Source organism: Rhamphochromis sp. 'chilingali' (genome assembly GCF_963969265.1).
Source record: "Rhamphochromis sp. 'chilingali' genome assembly, chromosome: 14".
Classification (NCBI taxonomy): Eukaryota; Metazoa; Chordata; class Actinopteri; order Cichliformes; family Cichlidae; genus Rhamphochromis; species Rhamphochromis sp. 'chilingali'.
Window position 1 is genome coordinate 16,102,923 of NC_137941.1, and position 27,051 is coordinate 16,129,973.

Here is a 27,051-nt window from a genome sequence, read left to right on the forward strand (position 1 = left end):
TGACATGGGCAAAAATACTACAACTATGCCATATACAGAAACGATGCTATCTACAAGAACAGGAACTAGACACTGATAACCGAGATGCAAGATAAATACTGTGAGTAACTGGGGTGGACATGAGCAAGTCAGCGGGGTCCTAGAGTTAGATGAGATGTCAAAGGGAATATAGGGTCAGGAATGTGAGTGGGAGGACCAGTGATCAGTCACTGCAACAACAGGAGAGGTGAGTTAGAAAAGAGTAAGGAAAAGACTGAAGAGGTAGATCCATTTGAGGATATTTCATGGCTTACATTGTCTGCAGATGGAGGTCTGTGAGAGGGGGAGGCAAGGTCATAAAAGTCTTGGTGAGTATGTGAATGATCCACTCCAGAAAGGTTCCAGTGGTGAGACAGGGAGGCAGGCCGATGAGAGTGGGCTATTTTCATTTATTGTGCAAATGTACTGTTTATACGGTTGGGGAAACCTGCAGTCAGCTGAGACTGAAGTAGTCACTTGAATGAGTGGGACACTGACAGTGATTTATGTTAGTGCTGTTGTTTATCAATGGCAAAATACAACACATTTTTTGTATGGTTACATTTCATATATAACAATCTATCCCCAGGCTGACACTACTGACACAGACTACAGGCAAAGTAATGGAGGAATAAGCCAGGAATATATGGACTTTCTTAAGAGCCGAGAGGCCAGACAGAGACCTCAAAGTCTCACTAGTGTAATTACGGACACAATAGAGGGTAGGTGTTTTTTTACAATTGCATGAATTGCCATTCTTGTCTTGACTACATCTACAATGTCATTGTAGCTTCACACAAAAAATTTTCATCACTTTGCCATCAGAACTTGAAGAGTCAAGGCAGAAATGTCCTACTTGGTGGTACGATTTTGCCTACACTTTCCTCATCTGGGAGTGGTGCCCAGGGTGGCTGAAATTCAAGAAAATCATTCATCTAATTGTGATGGACCCATTTATGGACCTATTCATTACTATTTGCATTGCACTCAACACATTGTTTATGGCCATGGAGCATTATCCAATGAGTGATGGGTTCCAAAGCATGCTTAATATCGGTAATAAGGTAAGTCAAATTAAGAGCTGATTATTTTTAATCAAATATAAATCAAATATAAATTTTATCAGTGTTCATTATTTGTGTGTGTGTGTGTGTGTGTGTGTGTGTGTGTGTGTGTGTGTGTGTGTGTGTGTGTGTGTGTGTGCATAAAGATATTCACCGGCATCTTCACAGCTGAAATGGTCTTCAAGGTTATTGCACTGGACCCATTCTATTACTTTCAGAAGAAATGTAATATCTTTGATGCGATCATTGTTAGTTTAAGCTTGATAGAGCTTTGTTTGGAAAAAATGAAGAATATGACTATCTTGAGATCATTCCGATTGGTAAGTCTATAAATGCACATCTACGATAACAAGCAGTAGTAAGTGAAACCTTTGGAATTGTTAGCATCTATGTATAAATTTTTCATAAATCAGCACAACTGGGAGCACCTGGCCAGCCTCCCTGGATCCTGTGACAGTTTTTGATTGGTTTTCATCCACTCAGCAACATGTCAATTATGTAGTTGGCTTTGGTCATGTTACCTAATGCTACAGTTAGACTACGGAAAATAGTCGTTGGAGACATGAACAAAATTATTGCAACTGGGTGTAATGAATTTGTAATCTCATGGCGATCAAATTCAGAACGAGAATACTCTACTAATCCCAAAGAAAATTATGTGGTCACAACTGATCCAAGACACTAAGAGAAGTAACCAAACAAAATTAAATAATACAATGTATTACAAAGTTGCAAAATATAACAAAATAGATTTTAATACAAATACCTCTAATTATAAATATCCCAGTATATTGCCTAAAATTAAATATATATAGTTGAGATTGAGGTTCCCTTCTAATCATATTGACTTTGTAATTTTTCTTTGTTGAGGATGTGATATTGAGGGTGTTCACCTATTGCAGTGTGTACTTGATTAAAATTATTTCTGCCTGTGGCTATGGCATTCTGTGGTGCATTTGGGCAAGCTAAATCTCTCAAGCTAGGCATACACTGTACGATTTTTTTCAGTCACGTTATTCAGCTCCTGCTCAAACTGTACGATTGACTCGCAGGGGTTAAAAGTTCGTAGGTCACGATGCAGGGTCTCACACTATACGGGCCAATGCTCTGATGCGACCTGAGTGCTCACACTGTGCGTCCCTAACATGAAGGTTATAACACAAAATCTGTCACTCGCTCTCTCTCTCTCCCTAACTGTCTTTCACTCATCCAACTAATTTTGTCAGGCCAAATCAAAACGGCTTAGATGAGCTTGCCAAAGTTCTACAAGTTGTGCTTTCATTGCTTGTGTCCAGATCACACGCTGCACTGCCGTGCTGCTCCGTCTTTTCACTTTCATTTCTGTGTTTGCGCGTGTGCAGTGTGAGAGGATGCGTTGACCACCTCAAGACAGCTGATAGGATTTCAAACAGGTTTGATTTTCTTACGACCAAACGATTGATGATCGGGATCTGGTCGTGAGGTGTTAATCGCTTCTCGTTACACCATGTATACTACATGATGCACGACACACGATGAAGCCGAAACTCAGGCCGATCACCAAAACAGTCGCACGACTGAAAAATTGGCTCAAAATGGGCCAAAAATCACACAGTGTATGCCCAGCATTACTGAATGTGCTCCTGTGAGTGGCAAGCAGGACATGGAGAGGGCGGGAGGCATTATCCAGTATTTCCTTTATCTTGGACAACATTTACCTCAGTGACACCACCTTTAGAGAGTCCACCCAGAAAGAGTGGCCTGATGGTGTTGAATGCACTGGTAAAGTTTAAAAAATAATATGACCCCAGGAATCCACACAGATACAAAGCTTCTCAAGAACACTAAACAGGTCACCTATTTCCAGCAAGCTTCTCTGTAACAGAATCTGCACACAGATTCTGCAGAAATGATAGAAAAGCTTTTCTATATAAAGGCAAGTAGCACAATCACAAAGGTAGGAGCCAAGCTATGTTAATTGTTTATCACAACTCAATTTCGCTGTGGGATGAATACAGTCTCTCTGATTCTGCCACTGAGCCACTCCCTTAAGTAGTGACTCCATCGAGTTCATCAAAGACAGCTTACCAGCGGATGTCCAGAAGGCAGGAACCTGAGCTGAGTCCCTCCACTACACAAAAACCAAGACACCAATACACACACAAACAGGGATAGAGGAGAGGTAGAAAGCATAAGAGGGAGAGACAGATGAAAACGTAAGGACAGAGGGACCATGAAACTGCAATTGTTGGGGTAAAGGTTGTTTCCCAACTTTTTAAACATAGTTCCAAAGGACTCACCTGCTTCTTCTTGCCACTATACATCATGGTCTGTATGTTCTGGTGTTTTGTGAGTTAGGTAATGACTTTTTTTGTTTTTGTTTACAGCTTAGAGTATTCAAGTTGGCGAAATCCTGGCCCACTCTAAATAAATTGATCAAAATAATTGGTAATTCAGTGGGGGCTTTGGGCAACTTGACACTGGTCTTGGCCATTATCGTCTTCATCTTTGCTGTGGTGGGCATGCAGCTATTTGGAAAAAAATACAAGGACTGTGTGTGTAAAATTTCTGAGGACTGCACTCTTCCTCGTTGGCACATGAATGACTTCTTCCATTCATTCCTCATTGTTTTCCGGGTGCTTTGTGGAGAGTGGATAGAAACCATGTGGGACTGTATGACAGTGGTTAATGAACACATGTGCATCACTTTCTACATGATGATCCTGATTATAGGAAACCTTGTGGTAAAACTTTCAATGGTCAATTCATTAATTTAAACTCATTAAACTGATTAAAAATGTAATTCTTATTTAAGTAATTGTACATAGTGCAGTTTTACAGTAATATGTGTTTTGTTGTAATCAGTTTATAATAGTTTCAATATAAATTTTACCTGTCCATGTCATTACCTGGCAGGTCCTGAACCTCTTCTTGGCCCTGCTGCTGAGTTCATTCAGTACTGACAATCTAGCATGGGCAATGGATGACAAAGAAACAAACAATTTGCAAATTGCCATTACACGTATATACGAAAGCATTTCCTTCAGCACTAGCTGCAGCAGCGCCTGCCTTAGAGAGAAGAAACAAAAGAAGGATGAGGAAAAATCTCTGGATGAACTCCACAAACCTTTAGGGCCGAACAGTATCCTAAACCATGGCAATGGGGAGGTGATCGGCGTAGAAAAAACTGGGGACAAATACATGGTCAGCACCAAAAGCAATGATTCCCTAACATCTTTCATCAACAACCCTAGTGTGACTGTCACCATCTCTATGATTATGAAAGAACCCGATACTGAGGACTTCAACAGTGCTTCATCAGATGTAGCAGGATGTCCTGCGGTAAGGATGTTCTTGGTCTCAAAAATCTCTACAGATGCCTGATTTTTGTTTTAAACCAAGCCTTACAAAAGTTATTTATGACACGCAATGCAACCACATAGTGTAAGAGAACACTGTTGTTGGCGTAAGTTAGGTATTTCATTAGTAAAGGTGAAGGGATCAGCCTAAAATCTAGTCATGGCAATGACATGTATCATACACACTTGATTCAAAATCAACCAAAAAACATAAAATCCAATTAGGAAAAAAAAAATTTTTACTGTAAAAACCACTAACATGTTTATCAAACCACTTTCATAATTTGAAATGCAAATATAAATTGTAAATTTTAAACACTTATTCACAAATTGTGAAAATAGCAAAGTCATATACAAATAATTACCTAAAAATGCAGCCAGTGCCTCAGGTGTTTTTTGTACAACTATTTAAAATTACTACTAAAATGACAGAACAATCTGTCATTTTGTGAAACTAGTCTTACTCAATGGCTTTGTTATATCAGCTCATCCAAGATTTTCATCTACACTATTGATTTCATCCACAGATTATCATTGATGATGGACAGTTCAGCTGCTCAGATGCAAGCACAGTGGATGATGTACCAGCTGGAAAGAGAGGAAATTCTGCAGACTTTGAATTAGAAGATGATATAGATCCTAATGCTTGTTTCTCTGCTGGTGAAACTAACACCTGCTATAACTTTAGTTTTAATTTGAATCTGCATTTTCCATGTCTAAAACACCATTCTAACCATTTCTAACCATCCTAACCATTGTCTCTTTTCAGTCTGTGTGCAGGCGTTCCATTGCTGTCAAGTAAATGTAGATGTGGGCTGGGGTAAAATATGGTGGGCACTACGAAAAACCTGTTATCAGATAGTGGAGCACAACTGGTTTGAGAGCTTTATCATCTTCATGATCCTGCTTAGCAGTGGGGCCCTTGTAAGTATTTACATAAAAACATCTGGCATCTAATCAGGATCAGGCAGTTCTTAACTGTTCATTTTTAAAACGTTTTTCATTTAATATTACTAAATCAGTCTCTTTCGGTGATCTGTTCTCACGTCTGTTTTGGAGCAAATCCTAAGATATTGTCTGCAAAGTACTATTGATATTTTTAATGGAAATTTCATTATGTGCATGTTTGGCATTAATACACTTTCCATTTGTATTTACACTTACCTGTCTTTTTCCTCACATTTAGGCATTTGAAGATATCTACAATGAGCAGAGGAAGACTATTAAAACAGTTTTGGAGTTTGCAGACAAAATTTTCACTTGCATTTTTATTCTGGAGATGTTAGTGAAGTGGATGGCATATGGATTTGCTAAATATTTCTCAAATGCCTGGTGCTGGTTGGACTTCCTAATTGCTAATGTACATCGAAATGCTGCTTAGACAGAAACACACAGTTTAATATATCTTTGCCGCTTATAACGTATTTGTAATTGTATTTTTTCCAGATCTCACTTGCCGATCTAGTAGCCAACACATTAGATGCTAATAATTTCGGTCCCATGAAGTCTTTGAGAACCCTACGAGCTCTAAGGCCACTAAGAGCCCTGTCACGCTTTGAGGGCATAAGGGTAAGAGCTGTTGGAACCACCTATCCATTCAGAGTCACGTTGAACTATCTACCACTAATCCAGTACACTAGACTACAACCTAAATCTCTTAGGTACACTTTGTTAGTTCTGGGTGGGCCTTCTTTAGCCTTCAGAACTGCCTTTATTCACTTTGTCATAGATTAAACAAGGTGCTGAGACTTTGGGTCCATACTGATACGATAAAATCACACGGTTGCTGCAGATTTATTAGCTGCGTATCCAGAATACAAATCTATGGTTCAAACACATCCAAAACTTGCTCTGTTGGATTTAGATATGGTGACTGTGTAGATCAGTCTGAGATTATTTGAGGTTTGTGGGACATTATCTTGTTGGAAGCAGCCACAAGAAGATGAATACAGTGTGGACATAAAGGAATGGTCATGGTTGCTTATAATACTCAAGTGTGCTGCGGCATTTAGGCAATACTTAATTGGATGGATCGATTAATCAGTACTGAGAAGCCTAAAGTCTGTCGAGAAAATATAATAATAATAATAATAAATTTATTTATGAGCGCCTTTCAAGTCACCCAAGGACACTTTACAATAGGATAAAACAATTAGTAAAACAATGGCAGAATAAGAACAATAAAATAAAGCACAAGATAAAATGAACAAACAGTGTATTCACAGTGAATATGCAGATTTGAACAGATGAGTTTTGAGTTGGGATTTAAACTGGGGGAGAGAACCAATATTTCTTATTTCAGGGGGCAGAGAATTCCACAGCCTGGGAGCAGAGCAGCTGAAAGCTCTGCTTCCCATGGTGGTGAGGCGGAAGGAAGGTACAGTAAGCTGGACAGAAGAAGAAGAACGAAGTGAACGGGCAGAACAAGTGGTGGTTAACAGGTCAGAAAGGTAAGAAGGAGCGAGGTTATGAAGGGCCTTGAAGGTGAGCAGAAGAAGTTTGAAAATTATCCGGAATTTCACAGGGAGCCAGTGAAGTTCCTGAAGAACAGGGGTGATGTGCTGGTAGGAGGGGGTTCTGGTGATAATGCGAGCAGCAGAATTCTGAACCAGTTGAAGCTTATGGAGGGATTTTTGGGGGAGACCATGCAGAAGAGAATTGCAGTAGTCAATACGGGAGGTAACAAGACTATGTACAAGAATGGACGTAGACTGGGTGGAAAGAGAAGGAAGCAATCTGTTAATGTTACGTAGATGGAAGTAGGCAGAACGGGTGAGGTTATTGATGTGTGATTTATAAGAAAGTGTGCTGTCTAGGATGACACCAAGGCTCTTAACCTGAGGAGAAGGGAGAACTGTGGAGTTATCGATGGTGAGTGAGAAATGGTTTGCCTTCAAAAGGTTGGATTTGGTGCCAATAAGGAGGATCTCAGTTTTATCCTCATTGAGCTTTAGAAAATTAGAGGTAAACCAGGATTTTAACTCGGATAGACATTCTGTAAGGGAAGAAGGTGGGAAGGAGGAATCAGGTTTGCAAGAGAGATATAACTGGGTGTCATCAGCAAAACAGTGAAACTGAAGATCAAATTTGCGGAAGATGGTACCTAGAGGGAGGATATATATTATAAAGAGAAGAGGGCCTAAAACTGAGCCTTGGGGTACACCAGAGGTGACGGGAAATAGACGAGAGCGGAATGATCTATGCACCACACCCTTGCACTACGACCACCAGACTGAACTACTGGTATAAGGAAGAATGAATCTAGGCTTTCAACTTCTTGTCCTATCATCCAAATGTCACAACAAAAATCAAGACTAATCGCAGCAGCTTTATCCAGTCTTCTTTAGTCCAATTTTGGTAAACCAATTTGAATTCTTGCTCAGTTTTCTTTGTTTAACTGAAGTAGTGGCATCTGATATAATCTTCAGCTTCTATAGCCCATCTGCTTCAAGGTTGGATGTGTTGTGTGTTAAAATATGCTCTTCTGTTCACCTTGTTTACAAAAACTGGTCATTTGAGTTACTATTGCTAACCTGTAAACTAAGCAGTCTCTGACCTTTAGCATCAAAAAGGCATCATTATCCAGAGAACTTCGGCTCACTGGATATTTTCTCTTTTTCAAAACATTATCTCTATTTTTTCTCTTATGAATCCTAGCAATGGCTGTAAGGTCATCAATTTCTGAATTTTTTTCTCAGCTAATCTCATCAAACAAGAGAAATCCCAAGATACTGTTCGAAACCATAAACTCTGTTGTTTCCCCCATGGTCCCCCCAGTAGCCATGTCTTCTGTATCTGACAGTAATGACTTTCTAAATTTGTTTGTGGATAAAGTTAATAATGTCCAAATGAGCGTTTGTCCTTCAATACCATCTGTTTGTGTCTCTGGTCCACCTCCCCCTCATTCACTGTTGGTGTTTAACCCAATGACCATACATGATCTTTCACTTCTGCTGGATAAAATGAAAATCACCACTTGTCCATATGACATTCTACCTGCTGGACTGTTTTCAAAATGTTCTCTCTGCCATTGGCCCCTCTGTTGTAGAGATATGCAACACCTCTCTTTTAACAGGTGTGGTGCCTAGGTTCTGTAAGTATGCTGTTGTTGAGCCAATATTAAAAAACAGCAGTTCAAATCTAACACAGCTTAAGAATTACAGGCTTATCTCTAAGCTAAAATTGTGGCTCTGGAGTGGTTTCAGTCATACCTCTCCAATAGATCTTTTAACTTTTGTGCAAATCAGTTTATGTCACATCTGACGTGTGGAGTACCGCAGGGTTCAGTTCTGGGACCTATTCTTTTGCTCCTGTGCATGTTACCTCTAGGACTTATAATTAGGCAGTTCCCTGATGTGTCTTATCACTTCTAGACTGATGACATTCAGCTCTGCTGCTCTTTTAAGCCAATGGAAGTCCAAAAGTTGTTCTCTTTAATAAAATGTTTAGCTTCCATTGAACAATGGCTTTGTGACAACTACTTGCGGCTGCACTCAGAGAAGTCAGAAACGGTAATTATTGCTCCCGACAGCCAAATATCTGTAATCAAGCAGCATCTTGGTTCTCTTGGCTCCTCTGTTCAGCCAAGCCTCAGGTACCTCGATGTTATTTTTGATTCTGCGATGTTGCTAGAGCAACACTCTCAAGCAGCTAATTAGTAACTGCCTTTTTCAACTAAGGATTACAAGGACTACATTGATGTCTAAATCTGAATTGGAAATACTGATTCATGCTTTTATTTCATCTCACTTAGATTATTGTAACAGCCTTTTGTCTTTGTTTGAGCAAAAAGAATCCTAACCGTCTCCAATCAGTCCAGAATTCCGCTGCAAAGCTCTTAACAAAGACACAAAAATAGAGAGCACATTACACCGGTTTTATTCCCATTACACTGGCTTCCAATATATTTTAGAATTCACCTCAAAATTTTAGTACTGACTTTTAAAGCTCTCAGTCAATCCTGCCTACATCTTGGATCTTATAGAACCCCATGCTCTCCCTTGCAGCCTGAGATCATCAAAGGCTGTTAGTAGTTTTAAGACCAGAGGAGATTGATCTTTTAGAACAGCAGCCCCCAGGTTGTGGATTGCTTTGCCTCCATCTTAAAGTTGCCTTGATTTTATTTATTCTTTCAAACAGCAGCTAAAAGCTCAAAACCTCAGACTGGCTTTCTACTAGAGTTGTGCTGCAGACTCGATTGTGTTGTTTTATGTACATGTGTTTTATATTATTGTGAAGCACTTTGTGGTTCTTATCATATGAAGATGAGTAATCACAAATCTCCCTTATCGAGTTACCGCGGATTGCCCCGTGCATGGGACTGCACGGCATCAATGCATTAACTAGCTAACCGCACTAACCCATTGATGCCGTGCAGCCCCACGTCATCAATGATGTCGACAATAAAATTCATCTACATGGAATTTTATTGTTGACTTGTCATATACCAATACCACATAAATGGACAAGACAGCAGGGTAATATTCACAGGTTGTCAGACGTGAGCAGGTGAGGTACTGGAGCCTACAACAAGAGGTTAGCTCACAGAAAGTGGAGACAGGAGTTATTAAAGTAATCGTTAACTATTCGACCAATCTAAGAAAAATTGGCAGATTTGTCAACTACCAAAATAAACTTTAGTTGCAACCCAACGCAATGGCACTTAAAAATGTGTTTTTTCTTCCTTTTTTATTTATTAATTTATTTTTAACCATTACCACAGTGTACAATATCATGCATCAGTTTAGATTTCTGTGATCTCTGTCTGCTGTACAGATATGTTATGTGATTTGTGTATTGATGTGCAGGTGGTTGTCAATTCCCTAATGGCAGCCATTCCCTCCATCTTCAATGTGCTGCTGGTATGCCTCATCTTCTGGCTGATCTTCAGTATCATTGGAGTCAACTTATTTGCGGGAAAGTTCTACTATTGTGTCAACACAACCACAAATAAAAATTTCCTGGTATCAGAAGTGAAAAATATGACAGACTGTCGGCAAATGGAAAATGGAAGCGCTCGAGTGATGAATCTTAAGGTCAACTTTGATAATGTTGGCATGGGTTACCTTGCACTGTTGCAAGTAGTAAGTATTTTGTTGCAAATTTTGTAATAGAAGAACATGTTTTTCTACCGTTGTCACTTGCTGTATTTTTTTCTATAGGCTACATTTAAGGGTTGGATGGACATCATGTATGCCGCTGTTGATTCTCAAACCAAGGTGGTTATTTTTATATCTCACCATATAAATGCTTTAACCCCTGTAAAATGTCAATGTTTTATTAAAATCATATTACACTTTCTTTTGCTGAGGCAGTGACACATTTCTGATGAAAAATTTGTAACAATGTAAAATATATTTTTTGAAGTGAAGGGTTGGTCTAACATGAGCAAGAGTTAGCTTTATCTTAAAGATCTGGATGACCTCTACTGTAATTTCCTACTTCTAAATTCAGATAAAACAGGTTATTCTACGGCCCTAATAATCTTAGAAATATGGTGTCTAACCAAATGTTAACTCTGGATGGCATTACGGTGGCCTCCAATAACATTGTGAGGAATCTTGAAGTCATTTTTGGCCAGGTAATGCACATATTAAACAAATATGTAGGACTGCTTTCTTTCATTTGCGCAATATCTCTAAAAATTAGAAACATCCAAAACCAGTTTATGCAGTCATTACCTCTAGGATGTACCACTGTAATTTATTATCATTAGGATGTTCTAAAAACTCCCTGAAAAGCCTTTAGTTGATTCAAAATGCTGCAGCTCAAGTTTTTGACAGATACTGACAGGGACTAGGAAGACAGAATATTTTATGCACTGTACACACAGTGCTAAGTAAACAAATACCACCAAGGCAGAGTTTTCTGTAAAATTAAATCACTTAAGGCACACATCCGCTTGGCCAGAACAGTAATCTAAAGGATGTCTCTTTTTTAATGTCTTGTTTTTTTGTTATCATTGTAGCCAGAAGAACAACCAGACTATGAGATCAACCTATATATGTACTGTTATTTTGTTGTTTTCATCATATTTGGAGCATTTTTCACACTCAATCTTTTCACTGGTGTTGTTATTGACAACTTCAATCAGCAAAGGAAAAAGATAAGTATCAAACCTCTTTGTAAAAAGAAGAATTGGTATTTTCTCTTTTTTGATTTAAGTGATTTAATGTGCCTATCATGTTTTCTTTACTTAGGAGGTCAAGACATCTTTATGACTGAAGAACAAAAGAAATACTACAATGCCATGAAGAAACTGGCATCAAAGAAACCACAAAAACCGATCCCTAGACCATCAGTATGCGAGTCAAACTTTGACTGGATTCAATATGAATTTAAAATTTTATTGTTTTTCTTCTAAAATATATTCTTGTTTATTTTACCCATGTCTATCTGTTTCAGAACAAGATTCTAGGATATATTTTTGATTTTACAACCAAGAAATCTTTTGACATTGTGATTATGGTTCTAATATCACTTAATATGATTGCTATGATGATGGAAACTGCTGAACAATCAGACTACAAGAAAAAGGTTCTCTACTATATAAATGTGGTATTCATTGTCGTCTTCACTGGAGAGTGCTTATTGAAGATGGTCTCGCTCCGGCACTACTTTTTCATGAATGGCTGGAATATATTTGATTTCATCGTTGTTATTCTGTCAATCATCGGTATGACTCACCTTCATTTACAGTTTCTCTCTGACAAGTTTTTAATATTGCAGTAATCTGTCATCCAGTGTTTAATCATTTCATTTCTTTCTTTAGGTTTGTTTCTTACTGAGATAATAGAAAAATACTTTCTTTCACCAACCTTGTTCAGAGTCATCCGACTGGCACGGATTGGCCGCATCCTCCGCCTTGTTAAAAAAGCCAAAAGAATCCGCACACTCTTGTTTGCCTTGATGATGTCACTTCCTGCCTTGTTCAACATTGGTCTCTTGCTGTTCTTGGTGATGTTCATCTATGCCATCATTGGCATGTCAAACTTTGCATATGTCAAGAAGGAAAGAGGTATTGATGATCTTTTCAATTTTGAGACTTTTGCAAACAGCATGATCTGTCTGTTCCAAATCACCACCTCAGCTGGATGGGATACCCTACTATATCCCATTCTCAACAAAAATGGAGATGACTGTGACCCTGAGATGGAGAATCCTGGTAGTACTTTTAAAGGAAACTGTGGAAATCCTACAGTGGGAATTACTTTCTTTGTGAGCTATATCATCATCTCTTTCCTTATTGTGGTGAATATGTACATTGCAGTCATCCTGGAAAACTTTGGTGTAGCTACTGAAGAGAGCGCTGACCCACTGAGTGAGGATGATTTTGAAATGTTTTATGAGGTCTGGGAAAGGTTTGATCCTCATGCAACACAGTTCATTGAGTATAAAATGCTTTCAGAATTTGCAGATAATCTGGAACCACCATTGCGCATAGCCAAGCCTAACAAGTTTGACCTGATCTCTATGGACTTACCGATGGTGAGTGGTGACCGCATTCACTGCCTAGACATCCTGTTTGCATTCACAAAGCGTGTTCTAGGTGAGGGTGGAGAAATGGACATTCTAAAGGAGCAAATGGAAGAGCGTTTCATGGCTTCGAATCTTTCAAAGGTGTCCTACGAACCCATCAGTACCACCATCCGGCGCAAACAGGAGGCTGTTTCAGTTGTTGTGATCCAGAGAGCATTTCGGAAGTATGTACGGGAAAGTCTAAGAAAAGACACAAGACTCCATGAGACATCAAGTAATAACAATCAAAAGGATGAAAAGCTCATTAACATGGAAAAGGATGACACAGACAAACTTTAAGAAAAACTTCCAGTGCCGATACAAGCAAACTGACACTTTCTGCGGCCTCTCAGCATTCATGTAGAAATAAAAATAGAAAATAGAAATAACAAATAGAAAAAACAAATAGGAAAAAGACAAAAGTGAAAAAGAATTTGTGAACAAAGATGTCAAAGAACAAGATATATAAAAGGAAATCTGTGCTACACCAAAGACACTGTAGTGAATGCAAAATGTTTACAACCTTTCACAGTGATCATGATATCCACTGGAGTCTCTTTTTTAATATGGATATCTGCTATTTCAAACTGACTGTAATTTTTTTTTATCTTAGAGAATAGACAAGTGTCATTTAGGCTATAGTATGACTCACTTGGAAGGATTAAGGAGCAAGGACCCCTTACGTCTGCTAAAGATGGGCATCATTACTTAAAGTGTTATGAAACGCATATAAGTTAATCCTTTAACTTGTATTGAAGCTAATTTTGCTACCTGGTGTCTTTAATTCACTAGCTGTGACCTGACTAACCTAAATGGATCCTGACTTAGGTCTGACAGCATTCCCAATAGATAATTGCAGATGGCAGAGCAACAGTTAAGGCTAAGGTTTGGGGAAGGCTTCAGAGAAGAATGGTGGCTTTCCAGCCAGGCATTTCCCAATGTAATAATGAGAGACGAATGATGATGATGATGCACTACAAACAGCTTGTAGTGCAGGGCATATATAGTCGTATACAGAGAACTAGAAGGGGAGTGTTTGTCCCCACTTCAAAATGCAGATAAATTATCTCCAATTCACTAGCTGGGACTGCATCCTCATTTAGATATGACAGCATTTCTAGTGGAAATCAATTGAGGCTGCTGCTTGGGGAAGGCCCCAGAAGAGACTGGCTGCAGCTCCTGGGCTAGGCAGATCCCCAAAGAAGGAATTTCCAGGAAGCAGTGATGAAAATGTGTGTTGCAAATGTCAAAGATGGTTGCAAATATATGATTGGTAGATTGACCTCATGACCTCAAACTGGTGATTTGTGATTTCACTGACTGAAGTGGATCTAATGGCAGAAATGCAGAAAGAATAACTGGAGAAGAGATCCGAAGTAATCCCGATGATGAGAGAACTTAAAGTTGAAAGTAATGGATCAAAGGCTAGTAAATCCTTAGGGGTGAGTCTATCTTGAAATAGAATATGAAATCGGGATTACCTGGCTGGGTAGTTTACTTCATTTTGCATTAGGCACTGATGACTACTGTGTAGATTTCGTAAAATAATCAAGGTGACAATAAGCAGTTTTGTAAACACTGGTTGAATTTGGAAGAACAATTACTGGAGAACCACCTTCCATGACAACCCCATGATAACATCTATGATAACCCAGAGAAGTAGGAGAAGGGGTAGAGCTAAATGTCGTCAAGTGGGAAAGCTGATAATCATATAAGAAAATGATGCCAATTGATATGGCTAGCAGATATTGGTGTCCTAAAAAAAAGGGGGGGGGGGGGTAGCTATTTGTTTACAAGAGGAGCAAGAAAATGCTCAAACCACTCAAGGAGGAAATTAATGCCACTGGGTTTTCCCATGGCCAGAGAAACCTGGAACCAGACGATGTTGAGGGTCAGTGGGGTTGTGTGGGCATGCTGGGCAGGAATGACGGTGTCTGTAGAATGAGCAGGAGTCCAGGTAGCGGCACAGACATAGAACTTGTGAAGTTATTGAAATAATTGCAAACTGTGCAGTCTCCTAGTTGAATGACGAGTCTACCCTTACTATCTATGCCAGGTGGCAAATGAATGCTCGCAAGAGATTGTGTGGGTTTGAATTTTTGGAGGAGCGGCTGGAGCTAAGGAGCTAAGGTGTGACCAGATGTGCAGCTTATGAGCTGTGAGCTATTTTGGACTGGGATGATATAAGGTAAAGCAGGATGTGAAGGTGCTCCACATATCAAACAAAAATGAGAATAAACAGCTTGTAGTACAGGAGGGTCATATATAGCCAAAGAACCAGAAAGGGCGTATTTCAGGTGTGACTCTGCTCCTGAAATTCTAAATAATTTTCTCCAATTGTTGTTATACCACTGACTGTTATATTACTCAAGCAGGGAAAAAAGGTTGTATGTTATCACTAAATAAAAATCATGATTTGGTTAATTTTCTTTCTATATTTATTTTTCTTTTTTTTACTCTTTCAAAATGGTTCTATCTTCAGGTATAGGCTTTCCACCAAAAATCACTACTTTAAAAGAAAACTAATGGCACAGTATGATTATGCATGGCAGAGTGCGTGCCATGATTTGTCCCAGTCCATCAGGTGCAAAAATGTCATGAGGAGGCTGTTTTTTTTACACGTTACAGAAACTTTCCTTGTAGTAAAAAAACAAATCCAAGCCGAATTTGTTGATTATCTTTGATTATCAGTGTCAGAGCAGAAACCCTAGAAAAATACTTTGCAAATTGTTAGATCATTTTTTAAATTGTTGACATTCCTGTGTTCCAGCTATCTAAAATTTAGACTATTGCTAAACATGTATACATTTTACCATTAAAGGTTCCATACAATATGAAGTAAATGTGTTTAACTGCAGTTTTTACAAAAGCATTCACTGCAGCTGGAAGAACCACATAAAATGTCAACATTCTGGCCAGTGTGAATGCCCTCACTGAAACTGTTTACATGCTTGTTTGTGTCATGTTGTGGTTCAGTAAGTTGGTACAATGTATGTTAGAAGATGATAAGCTTTACTACAATATTAGTTCACTCTAGCAATCTGACATTAGACAAAATGAAACACAGGAACCGGTGCTTCAATAGGAGTACGCATGGGTACATGACAAACATATGCATAGTAATAGTGCACTCTAGAGTAATTTGACAAGGTATGCAACTTTCCCATTTTATACCTGCTTTTTGTTGTCCTAGTACCAGTTTAAGTCTGTCACTGGCAAATAACTGTGTAAGCAGCTTATTAAACTAAACTCATGCTTGTTGGGATTTGTTGGGATTTTCTGTATCTCATAAAACAAGACTGATAATGCAGGAAACATAAATCAAGGCAGTCCATTTTTCTGTTACATAAAATGTCTGAATGTTGATGGAAAACTTGTAAAAGTTTCTATTAAGAATGCACAAAGGCCTAATTCATACAAGTTCATTTTTAATGTTACACAGGCTGAGAGTGGGAGTGGTCTAACTGTAGTATAACAGACACAAAGAAGCGCTATCCGGTAGTTAGGTGATGACGTGACGAATACTACTTCCGGGCCTAAAGTAGTCTGCGTTTAATATGGCTTTTGTGTTGTTAACATGTTTAATGTTATGTATTTTCTTCTATTTAATCTCAAAAAGCTCCTAAAACAGTCAGTGATCACTGTTGACCTCCCTCGGCTTTTATTACCGCTAATCATTTATTTAAGCTCAGTTTTTAAAACCTTAGGATGTAACTACAGCCCAGCCCATGCAATGACTAACCTCGTATTGTGGATGGATTATCTCAGTTGTTCTCCTGGCTGAAGTTTGGTCCTTTTACAGCATCCTGCCATGTAATTACATTTGTTCCTGACTACCGAGAACACTCACGTTAACTTTTATCGAGTGGAAAAAAAGTTAGCTTGTTTATATTATGCTAACATAGCTGTGTCGCTCACGTAGCACATCATTATATACCAGCTAGCCAAACTTCAGTAACCCTACAAACGTCACTGCTGTTTAGTTTTCTGTCTTCATTTATGTTGGAAGTGATAACAGAGCTGTACGTTTTAATATTGTTTCCAAAACCCCGCAGTCAGGACATGCTATATTGTATTTAGATAGAAGCTAGCGAGCTAACTTCCTGCTAACTTCTAACTCCGTTAAATGTCATAAACTCCGTTTTCATGGATGCCTGGATGTTAAACTCAATTGTTACACCTGGTAGAGCAGAACACTGATCATTTTATTAAAGATGAAAGACTTTAGACAGTTTTTCAACTCTCAGTAATGCAATAGTGATTGTTTGATATATGGACCTGCAGCGTAGTTTAGGCCCAGACACGGCTAGTGACGTCAGACTTAACGACAGGATAGCCAATATACAGGCAGGATCTACACACTACTGTAAAAGTTAAACAGGCTAGTTTGAACTTCAGTGTTGTATAAATAGACGATCATGAGGTGTTTAAGGACAAAAAAAAAACATACATGAATATTTACTGAAAGGTTTCACTGGTACATACAGTTATTGCATTGGAATCAGTCTGGTAACAAAGACAAGTCATTCTTCTGTTTCCTGGATGAACCAGGGATGCCTCTCTTCAGCTTTTCTCTTCCTGTTATCCCTCTGCTCCCAGACCACCAAAAAAACAAACCAAAAATAAGCAAAAAAACAATTTAAACATATCAAAAAATATTCAAGAAAATACAAATCACAAAAACACAATGTAAATATACAATATAGCATCCTCAGGTTTCCCAAAGAATAAAATAACTAAATGTGTATTATTAAAAATGAGGTCTCTCTCCTCTAAGTCCCTGTTAATCCATTATTTATTATTCGGTTAAATGATTTATTCTGCTTCATAGAATAAATCAATTATTAGAATAAATAGAATAAATCAATTTATTCTTCATAGAATAAATCAATAAGTCAACACCCCCAAGTCATGCAAATTACCAGAATCCTTGAAGCACAGGCGGAGGAGTAACGCACACGAGATAAGGGACTATTAAAATAAAACAGAAAGTAACTAATAGATATAAATTTGACACAAATAACAGGGAAACCAGATAGCGACACTAACAGCAACACCAACAGGACACACAGACACCAGACCGATATTGGGACATGACAGGAGACAGAAATGGTGGAGATAGTGGAGGGAAGACAAGGAAAAACTGATACTCCAGAAAAAAAATTGAGCAATTACTACAACCTCTGAGCTCAAAGGTCTTGATGCACGCTCAATCATCCAGGTAAGGAAATCCCAAAAAATTGATTCTGTTCATCTTGGATGTAACGTGGACACTCTTTCAATGATGAGGATGAAGACCCACAACCTCAACAATTAATCAACCATAGACTCAAACAGAGTTTTAATTGATTTGAAAGACTAACTCTTAGTCTTGTCCACCCTAATTGGAAAACTCAAAATCCATCTGATTTCTGATTTCAGATAAAATAATAATTGAAGATGATTTTAACCCATATAGATGCTGAAAGTAACATCCTCATAGCAGCATTTAATCTATTATTGGACTCAATTAACTTTTCTAAAAAAAAAAACTCCACCTAAACTTTAATCACACTCTGGATCTTCTTCTGTTATATAGTACAGAAACTGAACATTTAATAGTGTTCCCTAAAAACCATCTGATCATGTCTTAATAACATTTACATTTACAATAATGGATTACAGCAGTGGGGGGATACATTTCAGTAAACTAGATGCCTTTATGAAAGTCCATCCTTGTCAGGGTTGTGGGGGCTAGGCTAGGTGGTGGGATCAACCACAAATTTGATATAGCTGAGTGGTGGGATCAACCTTCTTGCTGTGAGGCAACAGTGCTAATCACCACACAACCATGCTTTCTCAAAATTTTCTTAATGAAAGTGCTTTACATGAATAAAACTGAATTTAGTTGAATTGAAGACCATTTTCTCTAGTTTAGCTTCTTCAGTCTCAAAACATACAGCCCAGTATTAAAACACACCATAGCTCACTATCAGTAACAGCTTGCTAGGCCTTAATGCTCATTTTTCTTATCCTGTATTGCATCTGCTTGGTGGATATTGTTAAATAATACCCAAAATTTTGCCTTTTGAGCACAGAGAATCTGTGTGGGATTTCTGATAGCAGCATGACATTTCTGGACAGTTAGCAGTATCATTCAATGACAGAATAGTGATGGTTACAGTTAGAAATACTTTTTTTTCTTAAATGCGTTATTTAATTGCTTATAGAAGACTGAAGCAAGAAAAAAATTATGCCTATCGTTAAATAGTATACGTGTATGTGTTAGCAACAACTGTGCTTGAAAACAGTCAGCCTGATCATTCTGGCATAGTTAGGATTTCGATAACAAATAACACAGTTCTCAGGGTTACATAAATCTTCACATATGACTGAGTTTGAAAAAGTGAGAGGCAGTCGCTTAAGTCTCCCCAAATATAAAAAGCCAGAAAAAAGAAACACATCTTCATCCACACCCCAGCAGGTTATAAAGTAATTTAATTTATTTTTCCAAATAATACTCAAACCACAGAAAGATATAGGTAGTCTGCTACTCTCTATTGTCAAGGAGTGTGGCTGTGATCTCAGATGACACAATACTTATGGAATATGAATAAAATTCAGACTGAGAGAGCTGTGTTTTGTTTTGGTGTATTTTGTCTTGTTTGTTTTTTTGTTTTTTTGTTTTTTTTTGAGAATTATAATGTGCCTGAATGCTATTTTAACAAATGGAGAAATCACAGCGGGACTTGAAGTCAGGACTTGAAACTTTGTACAGCTATTGTGGAAGACTGAATTGGAAACTGTCATATACTCAAATTCTCCATCTCACTTCGAATTTCAATCTGAAAATCTCATGAGATGGCCTCTGAATGCCAAGAATATAAAGACCAACTATAAAAAGCTAATTTTTATGATTCCAACCACTGGATTACAAGCAGCTGACGCCATCTCCAAGGCTATAAACCAAAAGCTGATATGAAATTTTGTCCTATAATGTCTTAACAGCATCTTTAACTGCAATTTGGACAGAAAAAAAAAACATTTGTATTACAGAATATCAAATCAACAAACTTAATCCATGCACCATTTGCAAAAACAGCAACAAAGAGATGCACTGTAATTAAACGTTTTACTGATCACGCCTTGCTGGTTTTCTAAGCAGCTTCAAACTTCCATCAGTATTAAAAAAAAAAAGTTAACCTTGGTTGTGGAGTCCTACTGTCTCGATAAATGATCCATAACTCCGTTTTGCAGTCCATCCTAGAGTAGTTTATCCTCCCCCCTCCCTCCCTATGAACTACATGCAGTCATATATGTGTGTCTATTGATACAGTGCACAACTCCGCCAACTTTTCTGCGTACATCTCTGACGCTGCATCGCAACACTGAAGCGCAAAAACGGGGCGTTTCTCTCATTTGCTCCCTAGTACTAATGTGGCTTTCAGAATATAACGCTAGCGTATTCGAGTAAACTGACAACTTGACATTACCACGTAAAGTAACAACTTAGCTCAACCACTTATAAATAAAATCCACAAGCGACTGTGTCCATTTAGTGAAATAAAGCGCAGTCCGCCAAAAGACACAAGAAGCCTTGTTGTTGTTTTTTTTTACTTCCTTTGAATAAACGCTTTATTTGTCTACAGCGACATCATGCGGGAATATGCGGAAGCCAACAATTTCCCTTCCATGTATATAATAAACACAAGTACCAAGAAAAGTCTGTAGTCTAAAAGAATCACAATAATAATGATAACTTAAATTAATTTATTAGAATAAAGTAAAACTAAAAGGATTTGAATACCTTAATATCACACTCATCCATGATGAGTATTCCCAAGAACAACAGTCGGCCACCTAGGTTGTGGCCACCATTAAAAATTCTCCCTTAAAGTTTTTTTTTCTTTTTATGACAAAAGTTTGAAAAAACTATATAACCTGATTTTTCACTAAAATGTAAATTCATGTTAATGGAGGGCCCTTCCTCTTCCACCCTACAGTCTGAAATATAAGGCAAAGCACCAATAACCTAGCAGCCAATAAACATATAACAGAAGTGAGGAAAGTGTGTCCGTATACATTAGGAAAACAAAAAAGTTGGGTTTTTTTAAGACATCTAAATATTTGACACATTATTTTCATACAGGTGGTACAGTGCTAGAGGCATTGGCATCTGCACAGTAGAACATCTCCACTCCATGTGAACAGCCTTGTGGGTAGATGCCAGTCATGATCAAACCAGTGATCATGATGAACAAGCCGATTATTATTAACACCGCGGGTATCACGTTTTCACCATCGAACCAGCGGCCAGAGGAAAGCTTAAGGAAGCAGGCAGATGGGATGATGAAGATCAGAGGTGTGGCACTCAGAGCACCCTGGATGGAAGAAGATAATATCAGTAAGATAAAGAGAAGAATGAATTAGCATACCTAAATAAATAATTTTATGTCAGTGCAGACTTACATTCAGTTCCAAAACAACTCCTAGACAGTCATAGGCCAAAGATACTGATGTGCAGACTGCAACTATGAGCATGGTTATGGCTGCATGTTTAGTTTTTGAAAGATCTCGGCTGCAAATGACATTAGATACTACCTGAAAAAGACATTTGTGAGAAAATGAATATATTTAAATATATATGCATTTTCTACAGCTGTTAAAAGATTTTTAAAAACTAAAACAAAATTACACTCAGGAAGCTGCTGAAGTATTTAAAAGACGTTGCTGTAGTCTTTTTATTTGAGAAGTTTTGCTGGAGCATTTGAGTGCAAAGTCTAAAACCGTTAGAATATCACTCCCCCACATATGTAATCATTTAACAGTTATTTTTTTCTGATTGGCCTGTCAAATAGTATTACTTACTTCTCGTGTCACAAAGCACTCCAGTGGGAATGTTGTTATTATACTGATGCCAAAACAGAAGCGACCAAATGTTGCCAGGTTATCATTTCTACAGTAGTTCTCAAATATGTCTCCTAAAAAGCATAAATTCTGATATAATTAAACATGTTTTTGTGGCATTTAAATTGCACAGACACCTGCTATACATTATGTACTACATGGTACCTTGTGTGTAGCCAGTGAAAGTTGTGTAGCCAGCAACGGCAAATCCAGCACTGATTATTAGTGCTGAGCCTACGGAGATGTGAGTGACTTGAGACCAGTTAGCAAGAGTGGGCTGCTCCAGTGAGCCATAGATAAGAAAGCTGTTGTGGTGGCATATGAAGGCTAAGGACAAAAACAGAGCAGAATATTGAAGTTCAGCTGACAAAAAACCACGCTGAAGAACAGTTTGAGGTGTTTCACACATGTGGTATTAATGGTAAACTGAGCATATTATTTATGTTACACTTTTACTTGTCCTAGCTTTCCAGCATATTAAAAAAAAAACATCAAAAGAGGCTGACAAGAATGCAGCTTTCCAGTAACAGCATTTTTTTTTTCTTTTGTGGCTGAGTGTCTCAAAATAATAGGCTTGATCTTCTTACAGTAAAGCTGGGTTGCAGGTCAGAGCTATGATGGATTTTGAAATTCTGAGCCTTAGCACTTGGATACTGATGAATAAGCAGTAATGGCTTAGTTAATACATTTTGGTCCCTTTTGATCAGGAAAACATGGACATACATGAGGCTCACTTAGTGTTATTGCCATGTAATGTAATGGTCTAATGACCAACAATTTTACAAAAGGAAAAAAAAATGTTGCAAGAAGATAGTCAGCAATAAGCCATCATGTTTCCGGTTTCATAATTAGTCCATTATCTATAAGCCTTAACTTGTTTGGTCTCTAACACTTCCTGAAAAAAGTCTCAACCACCAATCAAACTCATGTTGGTGTTAAGCAAATGACACACTCTTTCATGAAATTCCTGATGTCATAAGGCTGGTGTGCATGCTGTGCTTTTATTGTACTATTTTCTTTTCTTGTCTTGTGGTAACATACAGTACTACTAAAAGTGTTCTAGAGATGTACAATATCAGTAGAAGCTCAATGCACACAAACTCACCAAAAGACATTACACCTACTGCCTGAATCGCATTCCACTTTGCAAATGCCCATGCATCATCTGTGGGGAGGCTAGAGGGTACATTTATATATTCAGTCATCAAAGAACACAAACATACATCAGTTTGTCTGTAAAATTGATAAATAGGTGATTTTAAAAAGAACCCCATGTTTCACACACAAGTGCAATAAAGCAAAAATCTACGTGGATTAGCAAACTAGAGTATTCATTCATACATTTGGGGTCCAAAGGTAGCTGCTCTGATGATTACAATGATGAGGATGATAACTGTCAGCACCATTGACAGGAAGGACACCTGGTAACACATGTGAATATTTTATAAGCTGCTTTAACATCACCACAATGCGCTGGATGCTATAGAAAAACCAGACTTACCTTCCCAAGTCGCTCTATGTTTCGATAAAGCGAGAGGGGGAACGTGAAAACAACAGTTGATAATATGATCACAAAGTGACGCTCCGCGAGTATGTGATCTGGGCCAACTGTAACATAATAAATGTGAATACAATAAATGTCAGTGTTTATTTATTGCACGTTTTCTTATTTATAGGCAGAGATTTCACGTTTCACTACACCTCCAGGAATTCTTTGAAAGACTTTGGTCAGTGTGTCACCGATTGTGATGTTGTAGCTGATCATCGCTGAAGGAGAAAAGTTCATTTTATTATTGCAATTCATTTTTGTTAACCAAAAGTCAATAGATGAACAGTAACAGGAATACTGCACTAAACAAATACTTTCAGAGCATTAGCCAGAACATGCTAAAAGGCTTGATTTAATACTGAACTTACCAATGAAAGGATAAAGAAACTGCAGTCCAGATAAAATTACAAATCCAGGGAAACCAAATGTGCTGTGTACAAGTGACTGATAACTGTTTGTCCCTGACAGGTTTCCTCCTTTTATAAGTAGAATGATTGAGTAATCTTCCATGAAAGACAAAGTAAAAAAATATGTTATTTGTATTGGTTGCTTTTGTTTTGACTCATGTTTCGTGTGTTTTTCCCCCATAAAGATAAAAAATAAAATACATCTTTAGTAGGCTTACCTGTGATGAATCCAACAACTATCAAAAGAAGAAGGCCAAAGGGAAGCCCTGCCTGGTTCAATGCGTATGGTAAACCTGGTTAAATAAATAAATAAATAGGAAAATGTACTGCTGCAGCTGATAATGTGTATAATTTAAATTTACAATCTCCAGAAAGCAAAAACTGCAGAGTACAGAAGCAGCACAACATCTGCACTAGTTCTTAACAAACACATTTCAGTCTTTTTATTACTTATTTTAATGGGGTAAGCATAACAAAGAGTTAAATTTATGAAAGAGGGCAACAGGCGCTTGTCATATGATACAGCTGTGGGGCTTGAACAGTATGAAAGCTTCTCCTTGTTACACTGAAATGAGCAAAACTAACTGATTATTCAACAATATTTTTACAGAAATAACAGTTTGAAGTCTTTCAAAGGTTATCATCCAAGTAACTGTTTGCATATAATTTAGTTAGTGTGATAAAAGCTAAAGGCAACCCAATTAAATATTTACCTATTATTCCAGATCCTATAATAGAATTGATAAAATTAAAAGATGCAGATATCATTGAACTTCGCGACTTTCTGGCATCTTTTTGTAGAGGAATTAATGTGGTCCCTTCTTCAGAGTTTAACTGAAATGAATTTTTAAATGAAGAAAAAGAAGAAGAAGAGAAAATCAGTTAATAAGAAAGACTTTAGTCTGCTATTAAAATCCTGCAAGCATCATTTTAGACATACCTGCTGAGCCATTTTTGAACACCTGTTGTTGTCAGTCGTCTCATTCTCGCTTCTGTCTGTTTAGATGTTAACTCTCACATATTTGTGGGTGAAGTTTGTAAAAACGCCCCTCTGTTTCAGTTACTCGATTCAAAGCAAAAACGAAAATAACTCAACAGCGCCCTGGGTCGGTCGTTGGAATACGCTGCAAATTAAGCGTAAATGCAGTGATGCAGAATAGGGGGGGGATTCAGTTATATTAATTTTGTCAATGAGCCAAACCTACGGTAACTCAGTTCTTAGGGGAGGAGTAGTTTGCACTTTGACACTTGTGCCGAAATATGTTTGGACGCATGCAAGGAAATTGCGAATTAAAGGATTTATTAAAGGATTAAAGGCTCTGTTAAAGCTCCCGTTGTTGAGAAAAAAAAGATATACTGTACAGTACGTGTTTGTCTCACGTTGTGGGTTGTAAATATGAGATCAGGCGCTTTATTTCTCTTATATGCTAAACTACCCCCCCCAAACGATACTGAGGCTACCACAGCAGAATCAGACGTAAAGGAAAATGTGCTAGTAACGATAACTGGTACCCGTATTTATTTATTTATTTAATTACTTATTTCCAAGATTAAACAGGAATAACGAGTTTAATATTGTTGAAAGTCTGATGAAAAAAGCAGGTGTCAAATTTCGAGTAACAATTTTTTGTATTTAAACATTTATTTCTCCTTTGTTTTGTGTAGGTCCACGTTTTAACCACAATTCAGCCATTAGAAACACCCCATACTATACCACTATATGTATCCAGCAGAGGGTATCAGACTGACATACTGACTCTTATCCTGACTCACTCATCCACCCAACTTTATACAATAGATTCTTACAAGGAAAACGACGATGGTGCATATATAGTCTCCTGCTGTGCTACCATGAAGCGATAAAAACAGCTTTTTTGTGTGTTTTTTCAGCGATTACAGCATTTCGGACAGAACAAACCTGCCACCAATGACATCACGCCTCTTGGGCACAAAGAGAGTTGTAGAACACAATCAGATCTATTACTGTGGCTTAAGTTGTTACTTTCTGACTGAACTCCAGAATCTTATTCTGGACAATTACACGCAGTGATTTTCACCATAATAATATCTGGTGGTCTGCCCTTACTCGGTATTATGGAAGCTCCCCGGAATCGCTTTACTACAGTACTCCCTCCTGCGCGGAGGGGCGGACACGGTCTCGCTCTCTCTCTCTCTCTCTCTCCCTCTCTCTCTCTCTCTCTCTCTCTCTCTCTCTCTCAGGGTTTTCCTACCGGAATCGTGGAAATGACCAGGTCTGCGTCGGGAGAAGCGTCAAACACCATAATCGGATTGACAGCCGTATTTTAAATCATTCTAAAAAGTTTCATTTTTTCAAAATATTCTCCAGAGAAATCTCCACCTGGCAAGGATGGAAAGCTAATGGTGAGTGGTAAACACAGCAACTTTTTATCCTAAATTTCCTAAAAAAAAAAAAAGAAGAAGAAGAAGAAGAAAAAGTGTTTTTTTTTTGTTTTTGTTATTGTTTTTCTTTAAGTGGTCCTAATTATGAGAATTGTTTTAAAAGTTATTTTATTTTGGTTAATCATATAGAGATGGTGGTGATTGAGAAGTCTTACAGTGTTACATTTAAGAGACTATCTATCTATCTATCTATCTATCTATCTATCTATCTATCTATCTATCTATCTATCTATCTATCTATCTATCTATCTATCTATCTATCTATCTATCTATCTATCTATCTATCTATCTATCTATCTTGTTGCCTTTATCTAAATTGAAGGTTATCCATATATCTGCACAATATTTTTCAACCTTGGAAGTATGGCATAGTCTTTGTAGCTACATAAATGTTACTGATATCAGTTTTTATGGAAGCCCTGTGTAGGAAAAACATGATTGAGCTCTCAAGACAAGACAAGACAAGACAACAGATTGCGGTTTACAATATATTACAAACGTTAATGGCCATGGCAGCAATTATTAACCCACACTCCATTTTAGATGACTTCCTGTTTCCCCTACTGTAAACATCTTTATTAGATTGTTGTCAATTAGAGATGAGAGTGTTCTGTTCAGTCCTATCCGCACCGTATGGTAGTCTGACAGGTTGTTCATAAAAGCCTTTATTTCAGAGGTTGTTAACAGCTATTCTGCCAACGCCCTGGATATGCCAGACTGAATCTTGACTCCGTACCCCGTTGGAGACAGCAGCAGCCATTAGTTGTGAGCTAGAAATGTGAGTGTGTCACAAACCACCTCTTATCTCATCTAAGTACTAAGATGCACTTTGAGGTCATACAAATTAAGTT

The 27,051-nt window shown here is 37.9% G+C and overlaps 2 protein-coding genes and 1 pseudogene across 6 annotated transcripts in view; 2 read left to right on the forward strand and 1 right to left on the reverse strand.

The window, feature by feature from the left end:
• The window catches only part of LOC308410408 (sodium channel protein type 2 subunit alpha-like), a 35,970-nt pseudogene extending 21,282 nt beyond the window's left edge, over positions 1–14,688 (forward strand). The window contains exons 9-23 of the transcript XR_013974692.1: positions 608–740; positions 844–1,082; positions 1,229–1,402; positions 3,449–3,805; positions 3,978–4,403; positions 4,948–5,080; positions 5,190–5,344; positions 5,607–5,780; positions 5,867–5,989; positions 10,228–10,503; positions 10,582–10,638; positions 11,388–11,529; positions 11,620–11,720; positions 11,825–12,095; positions 12,192–14,688. The product of XR_013974692.1 is annotated as a sodium channel protein type 2 subunit alpha-like (transcript). The remainder of the gene's footprint in view (positions 1–607; positions 741–843; positions 1,083–1,228; positions 1,403–3,448; positions 3,806–3,977; positions 4,404–4,947; positions 5,081–5,189; positions 5,345–5,606; positions 5,781–5,866; positions 5,990–10,227; positions 10,504–10,581; positions 10,639–11,387; positions 11,530–11,619; positions 11,721–11,824; positions 12,096–12,191) is intronic.
• A 5,811-nt stretch (positions 14,689–20,499) lies between these two features.
• On the reverse strand, positions 20,500–24,797 carry slc38a11 (solute carrier family 38 member 11). The gene is made up of 12 exons (XM_080902838.1): positions 24,720–24,797; positions 24,493–24,613; positions 23,998–24,072; positions 23,741–23,875; positions 23,525–23,590; positions 23,325–23,431; positions 23,165–23,244; positions 22,929–22,999; positions 21,989–22,150; positions 21,785–21,897; positions 21,386–21,517; positions 20,500–21,297 (listed from the first exon to the last, which is right to left on the reverse strand). Exons 1-12 carry the CDS (start codon positions 24,729–24,731, stop codon positions 21,058–21,060), a joined length of 1,314 nt encoding a protein of 437 aa, XP_080758964.1. The 5' UTR covers positions 24,732–24,797; the 3' UTR covers positions 20,500–21,057.
• A 1,219-nt stretch (positions 24,798–26,016) lies between these two features.
• The window catches only part of LOC308410407 (sodium channel protein type 2 subunit alpha-like), a 28,781-nt gene continuing 27,746 nt past the window's right edge, over positions 26,017–27,051 (forward strand). For 3 of the 4 annotated variants that reach the window (XM_080903721.1, XM_080903723.1, XM_080903724.1), the window contains exon 1: positions 26,017–26,161. The gene's annotated coding sequence lies outside the window, so the exon portion shown is untranslated. Of the gene's footprint in view, positions 26,162–26,874; positions 26,979–27,051 lie in introns of all 4 variants that reach the window. The other variant, XM_080903722.1, reaches the window with a different exon arrangement.

What these genes read in the sequence shown, in the direction of transcription:
- slc38a11 (XM_080902838.1), bottom strand. An exon ending in TATAGGATCTGGAATAATAG is followed by an intron (nt 24,073 to 24,492) that starts GTAAATATTTAA and finishes TTATTTAACCAG; the next exon opens with GTTTACCATACGCATTGAAC. An exon ending in GTTTCTTTATCCTTTCATTG is followed by an intron (nt 23,591 to 23,740) that starts GTAAGTTCAGTA and finishes TTTCTCCTTCAG; the next exon opens with CGATGATCAGCTACAACATC.